At 36.9% G+C, this 21201-nt stretch overlaps 1 protein-coding gene across 2 annotated transcripts; it reads left to right on the top strand.

The window, feature by feature from the left end:
• The first annotated feature begins 28 nt into the window (after window positions 1-28).
• Window positions 29-20309, top strand: ofd1 (OFD1 centriole and centriolar satellite protein). Of its 2 annotated transcripts, none has more exons than XM_048194840.1 (22): window positions 29-279; window positions 2868-3068; window positions 5055-5123; window positions 5203-5230; window positions 5350-5457; window positions 5535-5671; window positions 5754-5927; window positions 5999-6105; window positions 9725-9844; window positions 10218-10291; window positions 10381-10472; window positions 10674-10863; window positions 12751-12881; window positions 12964-13075; window positions 14612-15070; window positions 18303-18465; window positions 18750-18847; window positions 19019-19093; window positions 19167-19342; window positions 19596-19757; window positions 19969-20039; window positions 20123-20309. In XM_048194840.1, exons 1-22 carry the CDS (start codon window positions 184-186, stop codon window positions 20166-20168), a joined length of 2889 nt encoding a protein of 962 aa, XP_048050797.1. In that variant the 5' UTR covers window positions 29-183; the 3' UTR covers window positions 20169-20309. The 2 variants fall into 2 exon arrangements, with proteins under 2 accessions (XP_048050797.1, XP_048050796.1); XM_048194839.1 differs by having other exon boundaries at window positions 14510-15070.
• Window positions 20310-21201: the final 892 nt, after the last annotated feature.

Genomic DNA, 21201 nt, shown 5'->3' with positions numbered 1-21201 from the left:
GCTGACACCAACAGCCAATGAGAGGACTGAAAGCGTCGCGCGTCATAACGACGAAACCGGAAACACAACAGTTTGTTGTCAGTTAGAGATTTAAAGGAGCTTCGCGCGTCGCTAAGGAACCGACTGAGGCGAATTTATCGATTGATTGATGATCGTGAATGATCGAGTGTGAGTTCAGTGATCATGTCTGTGAGGAAAGAGGAGAGTTTGTCTCCGGATGAGATGAGACACAAACTCTACCAGACCTTCAAGAGCCGCGGAGTTCTGGACACTCTGAAGGTGACTATCTATCTATCTATCTATCTATCTATCTATCTATCTATCTATCTATCTATCTATCTATCTATCTATCTATCTATCTGTCTGTCTGTCTGTCTGTCTGTCTGTCTGTCTGTCTGTCTGTCTGTCTGTCTGTCTGTCTGTCTGTCTGTCTGTCTGTCTGTCTGTCTATATCTATCTATCTATCTATCTATCTATCTATCTATCTATCTATCTATCTATCTGTCTGTCTGTCTGTCTGTCTGTCTGTCTATATCTATCTATCTATCTATCTATCTATCTATCTATCTATCTATCTATCTGTCTGTCTGTCTGTCTGTCTGTCTGTCTGTCTATCTATCTATCTATCTATCTATCTATCTATCTATCTATCTATCTATCTATCTATCTATCTATCTATCTATCTATCTATCTATCTATCTATCTATCTATCTATCTATCTATCTATCTATCTATCTATCCTATCCATCCATCCATCCATGTATCTATCTATCTATCTATCTATCTATCTATCTATCTATCTATCTATCTATCTATCTATCTATCCATCCATCCATCCATCGTATAATATACACATTTCTAGTAATTGTGCAGTTAATTCTCATATTGTATTTTCATAAAGTTTTGGAATATTTTTCCTCTCTCCAAATTTGTCACTACCGAAACACAATAATAAACAATTTAATAAGAAGGGTCACATTGACCTATTAAGATTTTGTTCACATCTACCTTGTAAATTAATATTTTGCCATTTTAAAAAGAAGTTTTCACAGGTAAATCAATAACGATTACAATTTTAACAATATTTCAAGTGTAATTTGTGAGATTTGTTGTATTTTGAATCCAATCTTTGTTTGTAAAAGTCATAAAGTTTATCAAACTGATTTCAAAGTGAAGGATTCATTAGTTTGAATCAAACACTATAATAACATCTGAGCTGATCATTCAATATACTTTATTTCTGACAAAACATTCCATGTTTCGGTAGTGACCACATCACATGACACAATTTAACTCGCATACTAAAATATACTAATGATTTGCACTAAAATTGTGTTTATTTCCCCCAAATAAATGATTATGTGTTTCTTTTGTCACTACCAGAACAATGATGTCATGTTTCGGTAGTGACAATTTCAGACACTTTTGAGCCGCTCAAAGATGATGATCAGCACATGGTTATCTATCACAGCTCTGAACAGTTTTACACACATAAAAACTACATTTAATGGAATAAAACCCAAAAAAGTTTGCTTAATTGCAGAAAAAGGTGTTCGTTAGTGACGTTCCTTAAAGGGTTAGTTCACCCAAAAATGAAAATAATGTCATTAATTACTCACCCTCATGTCGTTTCACACCCGTAAGACCTTCGTTCATCTTCGGAACGCAAATTAAGATATTTTTGTTGAAATATGATGGCTCAGTCCATGACCAGCAATGACATTTCCTCTCTCAAGATCCATTAATGTACTAAAAACATATTTAAATCAGTTCATGTGAGTACAGTGGTTCTATATTAATATTATAAAGCCACGAGAATATTTTTGGTGCGCCAAAAAAACAAAATAACGACTTATTTAGTGATGGCCGATTTCAAAACACTGCTTCAGGAAGCCTCGGAGCGTTATGAATCAGTGTGTCGAATCTGCTGTTCGGAGCGCCAAAGTCACGTGATTTCAGCAGTTTGGCCGTTTGACACGCGATCCGAATCATGATTCGACACGCTGATTCATTTATGCTCCGATGCTCCAAAAATATTCTCGAAAATGTCTTTGCTGGCTATGCAGGAGCCATCGGATTTCATCAAAAATATTTTAATTTGTGTTCTGAAGATTAACAAAGGTCTTACAGGTGTGGAACGACACGAGGGTGAGTAATTAATGACATTATTTTCATTTTTGGGTGAACTAACCCTTTAAAGCTCCTCTCAGATTTTCAGATTTCTGAACACATTTAACTCAGAATGATGATGATCTGCTGTGAAAGAGAGGCTGTGAGAGGAGGAACACAGGAATATTGCCTGATCAGAAATGTAGAAGTGAGTTAAAATCAGTATCAGTGACTCAAACACACACTGTTTCTGTAGTGACATGAACATGAGGGACACTTTTTACATAAAGATTCATGATTTAAAAATACAATATAAAATATATTTTTTTAACTTCACTTAAAAAAAAAAAAATATATATATATATATATATATATATCTTTAAAAACAACAATGGAAAAAATTGCAAAAATTATGTCAATATCATTTTCACAAGTTGAATGTAGGGGTCAGGGTTCAGGACAGACTCCTCCCAATTGAAAGTACCCAATAAATGATGATTTTATATATATTAAACTTACTGATATTTTAAATATTATTGTGGGATTCAACAGATAATAGAAGGATCTCAGTAAACATCTAAAATTTGAATACTTAAATGCTTCTTAAATGTGTTTTTTGCTTGTGGAACAGCAGTTTGCACCAGTTCTGTAGAATAGCTCATACATCCTCCTGTCATAAACTTTCAGGCAAGACTTTTGTCAACATTCACACACTTTCCATCTCTAGTATTTTTATTCTAATGCGGGCTGTTTTCCAGACGCAGCTCCGTAATCAGCTGATCCAGGAGCTGCAGCAGCCGGCGCGGAGAGGAGAAGCCGTTCCCAGACGCGCCGCGGCTCACGCTCACTCCGTGTTAGTGACCGCGTGCAACAGCGTGATCGTAGATCACCTGCGGAGCGTCGGATACGAGTACACGCTGTCTGTCTTCTACCCCGAATGTGGGATGAGCAAAGACAAGGTGATTTACGTGACTTCATACTCATTATTTCATGGTTTCGCAGTTCTGTTTCATGCATTTGTCACAATGTGATGCAGCTTCACAAAAGAGTCTGTTATTGAAGGAAAACCTTCATGAAGAACTAGTTTGTTTAGTGATCATTATGAGTGAAACCCAAAATATAAATATAGCTGCGAGCAGCAATTATCGGGGTTCAAGCGCTTTAAGGCCTTTAAGCACATGTGTAAAAAGGTATAGAGGGCATGCATTGACATCACTTTCCCGCCGGAACGCGCTCCCTCAGCTGGACTGAGTGGCAAAAGAGCTGCTGCATGACTGGATTGGAAACTGCGAAAACACGAGTAAAACAAACGATTACACTAAAGGTTGGACTCGAAAGTGTTCCTTATAGCTAACATGTCAAATAAACCTAATCCATGGATATTGACATGCAGCCTGGAGTCGTGTTTCCTGACATTTATATGTGCCTGATTTCGACGCCGGGAAAATACATAAAGCAAATCTGCCTGTGAATACTTTATATAACTACAATATAGGTAAGTTTAAATCTGCGTAATCACTTATATCAATGTTATATATATCGTCATATCGTCCAGCCCTAAAACTTGTACAGTTTTTGTCAGTGTTGTTTATTTAAAAACACCCAATTATGCAGAATATAAGATGGAAAATATTTAATTGATGAGTTGTCAACATAATATATAACAATACAATATATACGGTATGATTTTACCCCAAAATTCAACATATTGACACAAAATGATAACTGCAAAACATGTTGTTCAGCTGTTTCTGTGAATTGCAGTGATCCATTTGCTTCTTTTTTCTGTAGCTTTCGGCAGTCTGTAAATATATACCTCAGGTTTTGTGTCAAAGCTATTTGTACAGTCAGTCACAAAGCTCTTTGCCGTTTTGGATGTGTTTTGTGTGTTTTTCGCGGCATTCACGCTGAAAACCAATGCTGCCGCTCAGTCTCTTGCCACTCAGTGGGCGTAACCGCAGTCATAGCATACCCTCTATTGTGTTATTATAATTAGCAAGCCTGTAACCATCTCGATCATGGACAGAAAACACCATTTACAGTCAATACAGGCAATTTATCATAGGAAATGGTAAATTTACGGAGGTCAAACACCGCTCCCTGGTGTCCAATTTCTTTCGAATTTCTCTTAGGCCTCTAGGGCCTTTGAGTCAAACAGGTCCAGAGAGTTTCGTTCCGATTGACCTCTGTTGACCTAGCTGCTCAAATTTCACTGGCTGATGGCGGACATGTTTTTTGAGATGCGTCAATGTCCTCATAATCAATCATGACACCTCGGACGAAGACACTACATTTCAATTTTCAAGTCAATCGGACCAACGGTGAAGTAGTTATAGCCATTTGCATGTTTTTTTTCCTGTTATAGCGCCACCAAGTGGCCAGTTGCCACATCCTTTTTCACGAGACCACAGAATGAGCTCTTACATAGATGTGCCAATTTTGGTGAAAATATCTCATTCCGTTCACGAGTTACAGCCATTTTAGTAAAAGTGGCTCCGCCCACTTCAAACGTTTTTAGCGTCCCTTAGCATTCGTGAATCAAAATTTCAACTTTTTTTAGATAATTATTGACAATCAGACTCCGGAGAATCTCACTGCACTGGTTTGGTAACAATTGAGCCAAAAACCTAAGACTAGTTCGCAAAAGAAGGTTTTTCAAAAAAACCAAAATACCCATTATGAGTGATTTTGACCGCTGTAGCGCCCCCGTCAGGCCGATCGGTGACGTTGTAGATGGTGTGAGCACTACCAGCCCTCAAAGATTCAAGTCGACTTACGGTTTGGTCTGCCTGATCACTTTTAGAGGAGAACGCTGATCTTCGGAAAATTTAACAAAATTACAACAGAGTTTCAGCACTTGAACCCCTAAAAAGTATGATTTGACCCCTTTAAACCCAGACCAGTTGTTAAAGCATGATAATATCTTGTTTTTGTCTGATTTCAAGGTGTTATCCCCCAGAGACCTTCTGCAGCTCATGAAGATCAGCCCTCACATGCCCTTATACAAAGCTCTGGTAATAACATTTGTGCTTAAATATCATTGGATGAGTAGTTTTGGCATAATAAATGTCTCCTTCTTTCCCGTTCGGGCAGGTATCGGATATACAGAAAGGACAGACAGGTGAGATACACACTATTACTGAAAATCCCATCCTAAATGTTTTTCTTGTTGAATCTCCGCTCTGTAAATCCTGATTATACTGGAGTAAGGCGTTTGTCGAATGTTGTTTTCCCCTTCAGGTTTCCTGATGAGCCTCTTCACGGAGCTCACAGACCATCACGTTCACAGAGACCGCTGTGACACGTCTACACAAACCTCCTCCATCTCGGCGCAGAAGGAATCTCTCGGTAAGCCTTCGCTTTCATCCGTCTATCTGTCGGCTCTTCCGTTGTCATAATAAAATGCGCACTTTCATCTTTTTAAGTTGAGAAGATGCAGCTGATTGACGAGGAGTATGAAGTGCTTCGGCACAGAGGAGACCGCTGGGCGACGGTGGAGGCGAAGCTTGCGGAGTACAGGAAGGAGATCCAGGAGCAGGCGGAGGTGGAGCTGAACTCGAAGGTCTGACGCCCGCCGGTCTACATCTCCGCTGCCTTTGCAGTAGTTGCAGGAGGTCAAACAAAACTTTACTGTCTTCATGCAGCTGCAGCACTTCATGGATGTGGAGATCACGAAGGTGAAGAGGGAGGAGAAAGAGTCCTCGCGGAGAGAGATCCTGGAGCTGAGACGAGACCTGGAGAGAACGTACGAGCTGAAGTCAGAGGCTCTGATGAGCCGAGAGAAAAACGCCATCGAGAGATTACAGAGACAACAGGAGGTACAGTCGAACGAATGTCTGCAATTAATACAAAGCAGCTGTTAAACCTTCAGTGCTCTCTCTAAACTCAGATCGAGGAGAAAGAAATGTATGCTCAGAGACAAGCCGCGCTGAAGGAGATGGAGTGTGTGCGGAGCAGAGAGACGGAGCTGAAGCAGAGGACGGAGGCCTTCGACACGTGAGGAAAACCAACTGAGCTAAAAAAAAGTTGATATAATGTTATTAAAAGCTAAAATATTAGAAAAAATATCACATACAATTACTCTAAACTAAAATGAAAACTGAAAATATATACAAATTAAAAAAAAGCCTTTATATATAATGCAGGATAAAAGTATTGGTAACGTTTTCTATGAAGAGCATGCTTAAAATGAATTAATAATTAATAAGTAAGTATTACTATTCATAAAGACTTATACTGCATTATAAGAACAGTTATAGATGCTTTTATATTATTTTCATAATTACTTATAAGTCATGCATTTGCTTTTTCAGTGTGCATGCTCATAATTCATTATACACTGATTTATGAATGATCAAATATAAAACAGCTCCAGAGACACGTTGCTGTATCAACTAGTTATTAATAATTATGTCTTTAACAGCTAATGTTTGCATTAGAGGTCATGAATGGTCATTTTGATTTGTTCAAATCTATGGTATTGCTTATAGCGGTTTGGAAATATACTTTAAAAATATTGTTGCAGTGTTTTGCTAGTATGTACACTGCAAAAAATGCTGTTCTTACTCAGAGTTTTTGTCTTGTTTCTAGTCAAAATATCTTAAAGTTCTTAAATCAACAAGCATTTTCTTGACAAGTACAAATTATTTTCTTGTTTTCAGGAAAAATAAGTCAAAATTAAGTAATTAAGTAATTATATAGCTTATTCTTGGTTTGAAATAAGATTATTTTGCTTACCCCATTGGCAGATTAGTTTGCTTGTTTTAAGGAAAAACTTGCTTAATTTTGACTTATTTTTCCTGAAAACAAGAAAATAATTTGTACTTGTCAAGAAAATGCTTGTTGATTTAAGAACTTTAAGATATTTTGACTAGAAACAAGACAAAAACTCTGAGTAAGAACAGCATTTTTTGCAGTGTAACATTAAAAAAATATTTATTTTCAGCTGATTGCATTGATTTTATTACAGAAATTATTGTTCATTAGTTAACTTAAAATGTATAATGAGCACATCTTCATGATTTCTTAACATTTGCTTTAGGAAAATTGCATCCTGTGTTTTCAGTTTACTTAAAGCCATCAATGATGCATTTATAGACATTAGTAACTATTATTACTCTTAATAAGTATTTACAAGAACACAACACGGCTATTAATAACATATTCAATTATTTGACAGAAATAAATCTGAATAACATAACATTATAGCAATGCAAGCTGCATCTTTATAAATACACTCATGGAACAATTAATACTTATAAATCTCTATATAATGAATTATTAAAAAAGAAAATGCATGACTTATAAGTGATTATAAATATAATATAACTGTTCTTACAATGCAGTAAAGGTCTAAATATGTTTATAAAATAGTAATAATTGCTTCTAAATAAGTATAAATGGTGCTGTAATTCATTATGAGCATGCTCTTCATAGAAAGCGTTACCAAAGTATTTTAATGCATAAATTATGCACCTTATTATGCATTGTATGATCTCATGAATAATTGTAATCACAGTTCTTATCTATTCACTGAACACACTTTTAGAAAGTATAATGCATTAAAACACACGACAAAACCATTTTCAGATGTAATGTTTGGTTGCAATTATTTATGAAAAGATATAATGCACATATATTATGATTACCTTTATAATGCGTTAAAGGAACGTAATTGAAAGACAAATACAAATATGTATAAATAAAATGTATGACTGGTCAGTTAAAAATGGCTTTAAATTTTCTAAATCAAAAACTGTATGTATGCATTTCTGTTTTCTGCGGTCTATGCACTTAGATCCAGAGCTTTTTTTAGAAAGAGAACTTATAAAAGTCGTAAAAGAGACAAAATTCCTAGGACTTAATTTTGATAACAAACTATCTTTTATTCCTCATATTAAAATGCTGCGAAATAGATGTTTTAAAGCAATGGATATTATAAAAGTGCTAGCAAGGATTAAATGGGGTGCAGATTGTGAAGTACTCTTGAGACTTTATAGGACACTTGTTCGATCAAAAATGGACTATGGGAGTATTGTTTATGGATCTGCTAGGAAGTCATACATCAAAATGCTGGACACAGTTCATCATACAGGATTGAGACTTGCCTTAGGAGCATTTAGGACTTCCCCAATTGAGAGCTTGTATACAGAAGCAAGAGAACCATCATTATATAACAGAAGGCTGAAATTGGCTCTCAACTATGTAGTTAAGCTAAAAGCTAATGAAAGTAATCCAGCATATTCTTCAGTTTTTCATCCTCCATATTCACATTTGTATGAAGCTAGACCCAGATACATCAGTCCTTTTGGAATTCGCATAAAATCACACTTGGAAAATATGGATATTAATCTGGATATCTTAACATCGACGCATTTGTGTCCTATACCGCCCTGGGATATTAAAAAACCAATCATCATCATGAACCTGGCTCAGTATAAAAAAAAGGAAAATCATCCAAATGTTTATCGGGAGGAATTTTTGGATATAAGACGAAGTTTACCAACTCACGTACCTGTGTACACAGATGGATCAAAGTCAGACAGTCGGGTATCTGCCGCAGTAGTGATTGGGTCAAAACGCTATGGCAAGTGTATTTCTGGACAAAGTTCAATTTTCACAGCTGAAGCTTGTGCATTACTTCTAGCTCTTGAACAAATAGAGAAGGAACAACAACGTAATTTTTTAATTTGCACAGATTCTAAATCCTGTCTACAAGCACTTGATTTTTTGAAAACTGAACATCCTATAATTATCAGCATAATAGGAAAAGTGGACTCTTTAAAGAAACAAGATTTTAATATTGTTTTTTGTTGGATACCAGGCCATATGGGATTGACTGGTAATGAACAAGCAGATAGAGCAGCAAAGGAAGCACTTCATTTGGAAATGACAGAATGTAAAATACCAGCATCTGACGTTAAACCCATATTGAACCTTTACATTCACAGTAAATGGCAAATGGAATGGAACGAATGTGTAAATAACAAATTATATGAGGTGAATCCAGTTTTAAATCAAGGAGTTATTAGTTATTATTTTGAAAACAGATATGACCAGGTTGTATATACAAGATGCCGAATTGGACATTCAAGACTTACTCATTCATATTTATTGAAGGGGGAAGATAAACCGATCTGTGATTTGTGTAAGAATTTCATGAGTATAAAACATATTTTAATAGAATGTCCTTTCTTAAATAATATTAGACAACAGTTTTATACAGAGAATACATTAATGGACATTTTCAAAAAAGTTTCTCCTGGAGTAATTTTAGAATTTCTGTCGAATATTCAGTTGAAAGATTCTATGTAATTCTTGTTATTAATGTTGTTGTTATTGGTGTATATGCCTGATTTTGTATAGTGATTGTTTTTAAGACATACTTGTTAAAGTATTATAAATAATGTATTGAACTGATATTGCTGATTGCCATGAATATAGCCATTGCTGCTGATATGGCATTAAATCATAAATAAATAAATAAATAATGCGTTAAAGTAACATAATAATTCAGAATATTAATAAATACTAATTTCCACATAAACAGTTACAGTGCGAATTCCTCATGATCTGAGCTCTCTGACTGTGAATTTCTTCCTGAATTTTTCCTCAGAACCTGTAAGCTGCAGGAGGAGAAGCTGAAGACTCTGGAGGATCTTCTGAGGAGGAGAGAAGCGTCTGTGAAGAGCATGGAGGACTCGTTCCAGCAGAAACTGAAGAGCGAGTTGCTGAAGTGAGCAGACGTGTTGAACACTTTATTCATCCAACCATTTCAAATGGCTGTTATTCATTACTCCAGCAGATGTCGCTCTTGCGACACAAATGAAAACCTCGTTTCTCACTTTAATGTGGTTGTTGTTATATTTAACACTTTTATTCATCAAGGACGCATTAAACTGATCAAAAGTGACAGTAAAGACATTTATAATGAAGACTGGAGTAATGATGCTGAAAATCACAGGAATAAATTACACTTTACTATATATTCACATGGAAAACAGCTGATTTACACTGGAATAATATTTCACTATTTTTGCTGTATTTTTGATCAAATTAAAACCTTATGAAATCTCCCCAGCCACACTTATAAACTGAGCGTGTTTCAGATATCAGCTGGAGCTGAAGGAGGATTACTCGAAGAGAACGGAGACACTGGCAGAAAATGAGAAGAGGATTGAAGGTGAGTGTTTGGGAAATCAAATATAACCGGCACATCATTTAGCAGTGTCGATTTTATTGATCTGTTCTGTTTCATTTTCCCATTTGCAGCAGAAACGGTTCGTCTGCAGAAGGAATCTGCGGTCATGGATGCAAAAGCAGAAGAGCGTGAGAGACTTTTATCAGACGTCAAACGTCTGCAGGTAAAGCTGTTCCGTCTCTGATCCCAAAGAAGTGATGCATGGATCTTTCTAAGCATGATATTAATGTGTTGTTATTTGCTTTTCGGCCTCCATTCAGTTCACCAGCTCTATTCTCAGAGATAAACATTCATTTGCTGCTTTTTTAAGTTTGAAGCCAGTCATCATGTGCAGTCATAGTTGTAACCTCCCGCTGTGCTGCAGACGGAGCTGGAGTCGGTCAGATCGCAGGCGTCTCTTCTGGCCCAACAGAACGAGCTGCTCCGACAGAGACTGGAGAACATGAGCGATTATTCAGCGCTGAAGAAAGACACACAAGAGCTGCAGACACACATCAGACTGCTGAAACACCAGCTGGAGGAGAAACGCCAGGAGAACCAGCGACTCAGACAAGGTGTTCTGTGCTTCCCTTCTGTGTGTGTTTCAGCACTTCTGATGATGTCTACAGTGAATTACAGTGCACTTACTACAGGAACAACTGAAAACTGAAACTTTTTTTTTTTAAGTTTTAAGTTTTTGTACAAAAAAAGCCTATTCTGCTCACCAAAGCTACATTTCTTTGATTAAAAATACAGTAAAAATAGTGAAATGTTATTAGAATGTAAATCAGCTGTTTTCTATGTGAATATATAGTAAAGTGTAATTTATTCCTGTGATCAAAGCTGAATTTTCAGCATCATTACTCCAGTCTTCAGTGTCACATGATCCTTCAGAAATCATTCTGATATGATGATTTGATGCTCAAGAAACATTTATGATTATTATCAATTCATATTTTTGTGGAAACTGACATTTTATTTTTTCAGGATTCTTTGATGAATAGAAGAACAGCATTTATTTGAAATAGAAATATTTAAGTCGTTTAATTTCTTAAATATATAGACTGCCATTTGTGGACAAACATTTGGGGATCAGTAGGATTTTTTTCATCAAAATATTCAGCTTTGATCACAGGAATAAATTACATTTACAATATATTGACATAGAAAACAGCTGTTTTACAATCTAATAATATTTACTGTAATTTTTGTAATAATATTTAAAAATGTTACTATATTTTTCTTTAATTTTTGTATTATTTACAATTTTTCTGTATTTTTCATAAAAATATTTACAAATTTTACTGTAATTTTTGTAATTTTTACCATTTTTACTGTTTTTCTGTATTTTTTGTAATAATATTTACAATTTTTCTGTATTTTTCGTAATAATATTTACAATTTTTATTGTATTTTTCTGTAATTTTTGTAAAATTTAAAATTTTTACTGTATTTTTTCTGTATTTTTTGTAATAATATTTACAATTTTTCTGTATTTTTCGTAATAATATTTACAATTTTTATTGTATTTTTCTGTAATTTTTGTAAAATTTACAATTTTTACTGTATTTTTCTGTAATTTTTGTAATATCTTTAGCCTCATAGCATTTTTTGGCCAAATTGTGATATCTGCCTTTGAAATATGATCTAGGCAATTATGCTATGAGGCTAACGATATTTACAATTTTTCTGTAATTTTTGTAATAATATTTACAATTTTTACTGTATTTCTCTGTAATTTTTGTAATATTTACAATTTTTACTGTATTTTTCTGTATTTTTTTTATCACATAAATGCAGTCTTGGTGAGCAGAAGAGAACCTTTTTTAAACATCCATTAGACTTGTCAAAAAGCTGCTTCTCACATTATCAGTCGAAATCAGAGTTTGTTTACAGATTGAATGAGCTGTTTTATTTCATGAATTGATAACCCATCTTTATTCCAGCCTTCATAATGATTCCATTTGTCAATAATGTTTCAGCAGGGTCAGGATGGGAAAACATTTCAAGCCAATTTGTTTGTCCATCTTTTCTGAGGAGGAAAAAACAAACAACAAATATTTGCAGACTAAATATGCAGAAACAAGCGCAGTATAATTTCTGGGAAAGGTGCTTTCATTAGAGCAGTTCAGTCCAAGATCTTTCGGGGTCAAACGGGGATAACGGCTCCAAACAAACAGAAAGAGGCCGGTTTGGATATGCTCTGCTTGTTAATTTGGCCTTCTTGGCTGGAATTGTGTGTTTGCTGGGAAAAAGAGGAACACGGGGGGTGAAGGACAGAGAAACGCTTCATAGTTTGGACCTCTTTCCTCTTTAATACAGAAGAATGCTCCCTGTTTTCTGCTTTGAGTTGTGTATGATGACCTTCAGAGATTTGCTGTCTGTCTGAACAAAGCCAAAACATCCGACCGAAGCAGTGAGAGTGTGTACTGACATGTGACGTGTTTGTGTCGCCGGTCCAGAGCTCAGCGGCCCGTCCGAAGAGCTGCTGACGCTGCAGGCCGAGCTCCGGAGACTGGAGACCACGCGCAGGCTGGACCAGCAGGAGTCTGAGGCGCAGAAAACCGTCCTGCAGACGCAGCTCCAGCACGAGGTCAGTGTTGATTCACATGTTTTGAAGTAACCTGTATGTTTTGATGAGGTTTGCTCAGATGCAGGTGTGTGTGTGTCCTCAGGTGCAGCAGTGTGCTCTGGTGAAGGCTCAGCTGCTGGAGTGTGAGGAACGCACCGCATGGATGAGCGCTCACATCGAGGAGCTCAAGCTCCAGCTCCAGCACACACAACAAGGTGCTCTGAATGAGCCGTACCCTCCCTGTACTTCCTGTCGCTCTGATTTCCTCTCACTGCACCTTTGATGGAGGTTTCAGTGAATCAGACACTTAGCATCTTCTCAGTCAATGCTTTCAGACACTTTTGTAAGCTAAAAACTTGCAAAAGTGTGTATTTATTTCATTCAGGGTTCCCACGACTGTCCAAACAGATGAGGAACTTGTAATATTGTGTATTAAGAAGAATTAATAGTAGATGATCAGTAGAACTCGTTTAGACTAAAACTGAACCATTGTGAACAAATCATTTTGTTTAGTAAGTTCTGTTCAATGAATCATTCAAACCACTTTACAAATCACTCTGAATGATTCAGTTGTTGAATTTTCTGTTCAAGTGGTTTGAATGATTCATTGAAAAGAACTTGACTCATTCTGAATGATTCACTTTGTTTGGTCGCTTGAACAATTCATTAATAACAATCTGAATAAAAAGAGTGATTCACAACAAGTAGGGATGCAAAGGGTTGGAAATTTTCCGGTAAATTTCCAGAAGCTTTCCAAAATTTTCTGAAAGTTTCTAAAAAAAAAAATCCTGGAAATGTTCTGCCCATTTGCATCCCTACTCACAAATGAATCATTCAAAATGAGTCAAGTTCTTTTCAATGAATCATTCAAACCACTTTACAAATCATTCTGAATGATTCATTTGTTATTAATGAATTGATAATATATGAATTGATAATGTAATTGATAAAACATCATTAATTACTATATATATATTATAATTAGTAATATATTTGTTCTTAATTAATTGTTCAAGTGACTTCACACAAATGAATCATTCAGAATGAGTTAAGTTCTTTTCAATGAATCATTCAAACCACTTTACATATCATTCTGAATGATTCCTTTTGTTATTAATGAATTGATAATGTAATTGATGATATATCATTAATTACTATATATATTATAATTGATAATATATTTAATATATTTGTTATTAATGAATTGTTCAAGTGACTTCACACAAATGAATCATTTTAGAATGAGTTGTGAAGTCACCTGAATGATTCGTTAATAACAAACTGAATAAAAAAAAAAGAGTGATTCACAAAAAGGGATGCAAAGTTGAGGAAATTCTCCAGTAAATTTCCAAAATCCTGTAAAGTTTCTAGAAATTCTGGAAATTTTCCATCCCTATTCACAAATGAATCATTCAGAATGAGTCAAGTTCTGTTCAATGAATTGTTCAAAGCACCATTCAGAATGATTCTTTACAGTGGTGTAATGAATCACAGATCATTCTGAATGATTTTAGATCACAGGCAGGAAGGACTGGTCACATGACGTGGGAACCCTGATCTGGCATCAGTAGTGTGTTTGGTGGTTTGGGGTTTTCGGTCACTCTCTCTCTCTCTCTTTGATTTCCTGTGTTGTTCCTTGATCGGAACAGCTCTGGAGAACGAGATCCTTCGAAATCCCAAGCCTTCCCTGGTAGAGCGATCTGTTCTGAGTTCACACCCTGACAGGCTGCTTCCTCCTGACGTGTACGTAGACGCCGCTCTGCTCAGAAAGCCCAGAGCCGCTTGTGACGGTGATTTATCTGAAGCGGGGCCGGCCCTCAGGGGCCCGCGACGCCCACGGTCCCGCGCCGAGGCCCCCGAGCAGGACTCCGGTCTGGTGAGCGGCGCTCTGGCCAGGATTCGAGAGCTGGAGCAGGAAGCCGAGCGGCTGGAGGAAGCCTATAGGAGCCATCAGCAGAGAGCCGTTCATGCCGTGTCCGCTGAAGATCTGCCGCTTCCCAGAACCACCTCCGGCTACAGAGTGACCTTCGCTTCAGTGGGGCGTCCTGTCGAGAAGGAGCCGCTGGAGGGACTTGGCAGAACACCTTCTCCAAGAGAGAGGAACCCGCTGAGACTCCTCTCTCCTCCGGCCAGACGTCTGTCCTCCACACCGCTGTCCGAGAGCAAACACAGAGCCCACGCCCATCAGGACCTGCACTCTTTCACTCAAGGTACCAAAAGTTCGGCGGCCAGAAATATTTGGCAAAAATGCATTTTCAGTTTTGTTTAAAAAAGGTTTTGTAGGGCGGTGACGTTTAATTCTCCGATGGTACGTTCTGTAAAACTTATGAGCAAATGCTCTTCCAGTAACATTTAATAAAACGTTTGCTGAGAGTTATTTGGTCATTAACTCCCTGAGGTCTGAAAACGCGCCGCCGCGTTTTGCAGGTTTTTTTTCACATTGCAGCAAAACAGACTTAAAATACTCCGTCATTTCTTGTCATAGAGACATAAGTAATATATCAATTGAAACTATAGAATATCTTCTTTTATTTGTGTACACTCCGAGTAAAAACACAATGTTGTGCTTTTTGTAAAATAAAGAAAACTAACATGATGCGTGATTTCTCCTCTCCCTCTGAACGAAGTCCAATCTGATAGTTCTCAGAAAATGAACTGTAACTTATGAATACTAATGACAAAAAAATTAGACTAAAGACACGTTGAAATGTCAAGTTTTAAATCGTGTAAGTCAAATCGAAAACAAACCTTCTGTGTTTATGTAATCTGTATGAAAAGAGAGCCATGTCAGAAGTCCGTGATTCAGCTCATTATCTGCTAATGCGGCCACGCCCACGGAGCCAGCGCTATTCAGACGCAAATTCTGAGGCAATACATGCATTCATCGTCTCAATCGTGTATTTATTGTCTTGAAAAGTGTTTATTTGGATGTTAAAGCCATGGTTAGCAACCTCTAGAAGACATGCCGTTAGTTCCTGATATGTCCTCTTCTTCTTTAGAATAATTTGTGGACTAAAGGTGTACAGAGCGCCCTCCGGCTGCAAGTATGAATTGAAAACACCAGCGCTCATAGTGATGACAATGAATATAGAATAAATATTACTCCTCTGTATAGAAAATTGACATAAACATATGAGAATCCATCAATATTTCTCCATGCTTTTAAACTAAAAACCTATATTCAGACTCTTTGCATCACAGAAATACATTATATTTTAAAGAATATAACAGAATACCATTATTTTAAATTGAGCTGAGACATGATTACAGAGGGTTTTTTCACAGCCTACCTGAATGAAAGGCCTCATTATTATGCAGCACCATTAGAGGTTCTTTATGCGATTCTTTTGTCTTCTCAGGTGTAAATGAGCCATTATTCATGATGATTCACGCCTCCACCCATACAGTGTTTCTTGACAAAAAGTGTCTTACAAAAACTAAATCAATATATTGTTTTATATGAAGGAGTAGGCAGCATAATTTTTACATAATTCTGAAGCAAAAACTCTAGTCTACAACCTCCAATACCCAGAAGTCTTGTGAACACAGATTTAATATATATTTTTTGGCCTTATTTCAGTGACTTAAGTTTTTTGTTTTTTCAATAACCACGCATAAACATTATTCCTTCAAAAATACAAACATGTACATACATGTTCCTCACATATTATGGTAGCCTAGTTTGTGCTGAATACAGTGTAATGACACATTTGTCATTAATATGTTTATGAACAACTGAAAAAAGCACAAATGTCAGGGCATGTCAAAACTTCTCCAGGCCCCAAATCAGCCTCAGACTCCAGAGGGTTAAAGGATTAGTTCACTTTCCTGATAATTTACTCTCCTCCATGTCATCCAAGATGTTCATGTCTTTCTTTCTTCAGTGGAAAAGAAATGAAGGAAAACATTCCAGGATTTTTCTCCATATAGTGGACTTCACTGGGGTTCAACGGGTTGAAGGTTCCTCCTACGTCATGCGTGATCTTTCCAACATGATTACGTCATGCGTGGAGCATCACAGAGCAGTGAAACAAGCATTTGTGGTTAAAAAGTTTATAATGTTTATTTTTTTAGAAAATGTCCGATGGTTTCTCTAGATAAGACTCTTATTCCTCGTCTGGGATCATGTAGAGCTCTTTGAAGCTGCACTGAAACTGACATTTGGACCTTCAACCCGTTGAACCCCAGTGAAGTCCACTATATGGAGAAAAATCCTGGAATGTTTTCCTTCATTTCTTTTCCACTGAAGAAAGAAAGACATGAACATCTTGGATGACATGGAGGTGAGTAAATTATCAGGAACTTTGAATTCTGAGGTGAATCTTTTAACTCTCACAGTAGGGGGCGCTATTACTCATGTTCTGAAAGAGTACAGAATCTCTGGATCAAAACACAAGCGAAGAAGCAGCAGAACAAAACATCACTTTTATAAAAAGACATTTACAGTTTTTTTAAGTTTTTGTGAAAATGATCAAAAATGCTGCTGCTGGCTTGCAACTTAAAAAAAAAAAAAAAAAAACGCTGGTGGGGCAAGAGCACAAAAACATTTTTATTCATCGTTCTTTCGGAATCGTTTTAGTTGGACATTTTTTTTAATGTTACTACTTATAATTTAAAAATGTTTAAAAAGATAATATTGAATGTTCCTAAATGTTCTTACTCACCTTTGCAATATAAACAAACAAAACTGGATGATTCGAATGTTCTGAGAGCATTCAGAAATATTGTCTCCGTAACTTTATGGGAACGTTATCAGAATGTTCTTAGAACATATTCTTGTTAGCCTTCACACAACGTAATCAAGCTACAACAGGTAAAGGGATTTTTAGTTTTTATATCGATCTTGATTTTGATGAAGCGAGATCTTTTAGTCTGTGCTGTTTTCAACATTATTTGCAGCTCTTGTTGTCCAATAAATCGCAGCTTTTACTTTTGATGTCAAACTAAGTCTCAAGTTTTCAAATTCTATCAATTTATAACGATATTCAGTCAATAAACGTGTTTTTGCGGCTCGTTAATGTAGCTGTGATCATAATTATATCATTAAAATGTTGATATAAAAGCCTTATCTGCAATTTAAATGATTCTCAACTCAATGTTTTTATGTTGATTTATTTAAAAAAAATGGATTAATTGATTTATTACATCAAATGAACACTTAAAAAAAAAACAATAATAATTTTGGTGCATTATTAGTTTCAGGTCATAATCAGTTTTTTTTTTTCTTTCAAAACGAAAGAATTTTGCAACATGGACACTGTTATTGATCTAAACTGAATCAACATTGAATTGATCTGAATAATGACTGTCATCTTCTGTAGAGCTGAATCTGAATTCACCTCATATCTGATGAAGTTTGCGTCATTGATTCTGTTATTTATCCCTGTGAAGCTGCTTTGAAACGATCTGTATTGTAAAAATACATACTGCGTTTTGTCCCAGAGCGGCCGAGGACGACCTCTGACCCTGATAGAGCGGCGCTGATGTTTGCAGAGAGGCAGATCTCCCCGATCCCTGCGGGAGAAATGATCTCATCCAGAGACTTCACACACATCAGTCCTCCCAGCAGCCCCAGGATGAAGAGCACCACACGCCACAGCCGCAGGTGCACACGCCACACACATGCCACACACACGCCTACATTTGTTCTTGTTTGAGAAGCGTTTCACTCAGATATACGACACAACAGGGAAGACCAGTGCGACTAAAATGATTCATTTAAATGTTCAGTTTGAACTGATTCACAGAAAAGAATCATGTCTGACTGAACAGACGAGGAAGAATCATGACGTGATCTTTATGAAAACTGATGGACAAATAAAAAGTGAATTTAAACTTGATCTCAGTGTGCTTAGCTTTATATCTTAATTGTGTTTGTTTTGATTTCAGTCCACCCAAACTACAGGAAGTCATATCCAGTTCATCCCAAGAGTCGTCTCCTCAGCCGGAGAAGATCACGCTTCACGATCTCACCGACCCCATACAACGTGAGAATTCATCCGGATTCTGGAAATATCAGGGAGTTTAGTTTCCAGACCTGGAGATTAACACTCCTGTTGAAGATCTTGGGTCTTTTAAAAGAAATTAAACTCTTTTGTTCATCAAGGATGCATTAAATTGATTGGAAGTGACATTTATGACTGTATGTGTGTGTTCAGTTGTGTCCACAGATCAGGAGTGTATCCTAGAGAGACTCCAGGACTCCGAGCCGGAGCGCCGTCAGGAGCAGCAGGGTGAGACGGATCTTCCTCCGTCTGTCGTCTGTCTTTTGGAATCACTGCATATTAAATAGTGTGGTGTTTTCAGATGAACAGGCATCATCATCATCATCCTCAGACGCAGCCGTAAAGAAAGACACGCGTGAGGATGAGGAGAAGAGCTGGGAGGAGGAGAGGAAGAGGAGAGAGGAGAGGAGACAGAGAGAGAGGGAGGAGGCGCAGGAGAGGGAGGAGCGAGAGCTGGAGAGACTCCAGAGGGAGATGGTCAGGATTTTATTTTAATTCAGTTAATGTTTTATGTCAATTAAAGTCGTTTTATGATTTTAGTTTTAGTTGACCTTTATAACCCTGATTCAAACCCGTAACACACGAGTTTGATTCGTTTAAAAGAACCGCTTCATAAGAGTCATTTGTTGATGAATCACACCACACAGGTTCAATCTTACTGTCCAAACAACAAATGTATAAAAATCATTGTGACTGTTTTTACATCAACTTCTGTTCCATCTACTTTCAGGAGGATCAAAATGAGAAGAGGGACAGTATTGAAGGTCATGTGACATTAACAACCTCAGCGATTGGAGGAGGAACGGATGAGGAAGGTTCGGGAGGAGCCGATGTAGCCAATCCGCTTCAGAAGTACATGATGATGCTCATGCAGGACAAACCGAAGGAGCAGGTATGAACACGTCCAGCTCACAAAAAATACCATTTACCCCTATTTCAGGAGGGTTTTTCATAACATTTTCCCCCACAAATTTTATTTAATGGCAAAAAATGTCTTTACATGGCCTTTAAAAAAGGTTCTTGATGGCTATTTTCATGTGTTCATTAAATTTGGTCGTACAATTATTATAGTCGTGTTTGGCTGTGTTTTAATGACCTTTCAGAGCCCAAATAAAGAGGCGTCAGAGAACCAGAGTCAAGAGGAGATCCTCCTGTCCGGCAACAATGACCACAGGTTACACGTTTGCGTCAGTTACTGTTTAACAATACGCTATATGTGAGAAATGATCTAATACAAACCTTCATTTTGTTCCACAGTGTTGGCGTGACGTCACATGAAGAACCGGACGATGACTTTTGGTGACAAACGATTCGCCTCATTTCACCGCTGGATGTTTTCATGTCCAGTGTATTTTTATGTATTTATATAGACATGATTGTTTGGGAAAGTTGTTGGTGTGTTTTTATGGAGAGACTGACTGAATAAATTTGAAATGTTAATGTTCTGCTGTTGTACTTTAATTCTGAGGGTCCATAAGAGCTGTTCAGTCATGTTAATATTCAGCAATATTACTCATTTGACTGCGTTAGATGAATGAATTGATCTGAATGATGACACTATTATCTTTTTAGAGCTGCTTTACAGCTTTTGTCTCATATCACTGATTCTGTTTTCCTCTGAAAGGGCATCACTTTCAAAATGCTTTGAAATCAGCCTCTTATTTTTACCCGATTTGCTTCAGACTTTGTCAGAATAATGTCAAGACACCGCAGATGCACACCTGTGAAAGGATTCTTGATATCTTGAATACTGTTGTCATGGCAACACATTACTTTAATTTTCTTTATGGGGTTTCTGAAGCAATTAGCATCCTTCAACACACATCAGAGTTTGCCAGCCAGAAGACATGGGCAGAGCCTTAGAAATGGGTGTGGAGGAGGGCCTCTATAGCGCCACCTTTTGTCAAAGGTTGGGGGTTAGTTTTACCTACAGTCACCAAACTTGGTACATATATTGGTCTCATCGAGCCGGACAACTTTCTAATTTACAGTCATTAGCTCAGACCAACATAAAGTCAGATATTTTGGTTTAAATGTGGATTTGTTTGAATAATCAGGCTCTGAGTTTTTAAGTACTACTTGTAGGAGATTCATGTAAACTCGTTCAACGTGAAACAGACACTGAAGATACTAAATTGCGAACAATTATAGGATATCTCAAACAGTGTTGCCATGGCGAGGGATTAAAGTAATGACAAAAAAAGTGTCTCATGTCGTGTAAAATCATTGTTTGATATAAATTAAATTAAGATTGTATGTTGCCTGCCATGCACAGGTGTCCTTAAGCCACCGGGGTGATGGTGTTTCTGAGGCTTGGACCCATCATCGCTGCTTGC

The sequence above is a fragment of the Megalobrama amblycephala genome, linkage group LG6 (genome assembly GCF_018812025.1).
Source record: "Megalobrama amblycephala isolate DHTTF-2021 linkage group LG6, ASM1881202v1, whole genome shotgun sequence".
Taxonomy (NCBI): Eukaryota; Metazoa; Chordata; class Actinopteri; order Cypriniformes; family Xenocyprididae; genus Megalobrama; species Megalobrama amblycephala.
The sequence above is the reverse complement of the archived record's forward strand: the minus strand, read 5'-3'. Positions and strand labels throughout refer to the sequence as shown.

What these genes read in the sequence shown, in the direction of transcription:
- ofd1 (XM_048194839.1), top strand. Translation starts at nt 184, where the DNA reads ATGTCTGTGAGGAAAGAGGAGAGTTTGTCTCCGGATGAGATGAGACAC. An exon ending in AGGACGGAGGCCTTCGACAC is followed by an intron (nt 6,106 to 9,724) that starts GTGAGGAAAACC and finishes ATTTTTCCTCAG; the next exon opens with AACCTGTAAGCTGCAGGAGG. An exon ending in GCTCCAGCACACACAACAAG is followed by an intron (nt 13,076 to 14,509) that starts GTGCTCTGAATG and finishes TGATCGGAACAG; the next exon opens with CTCTGGAGAACGAGATCCTT.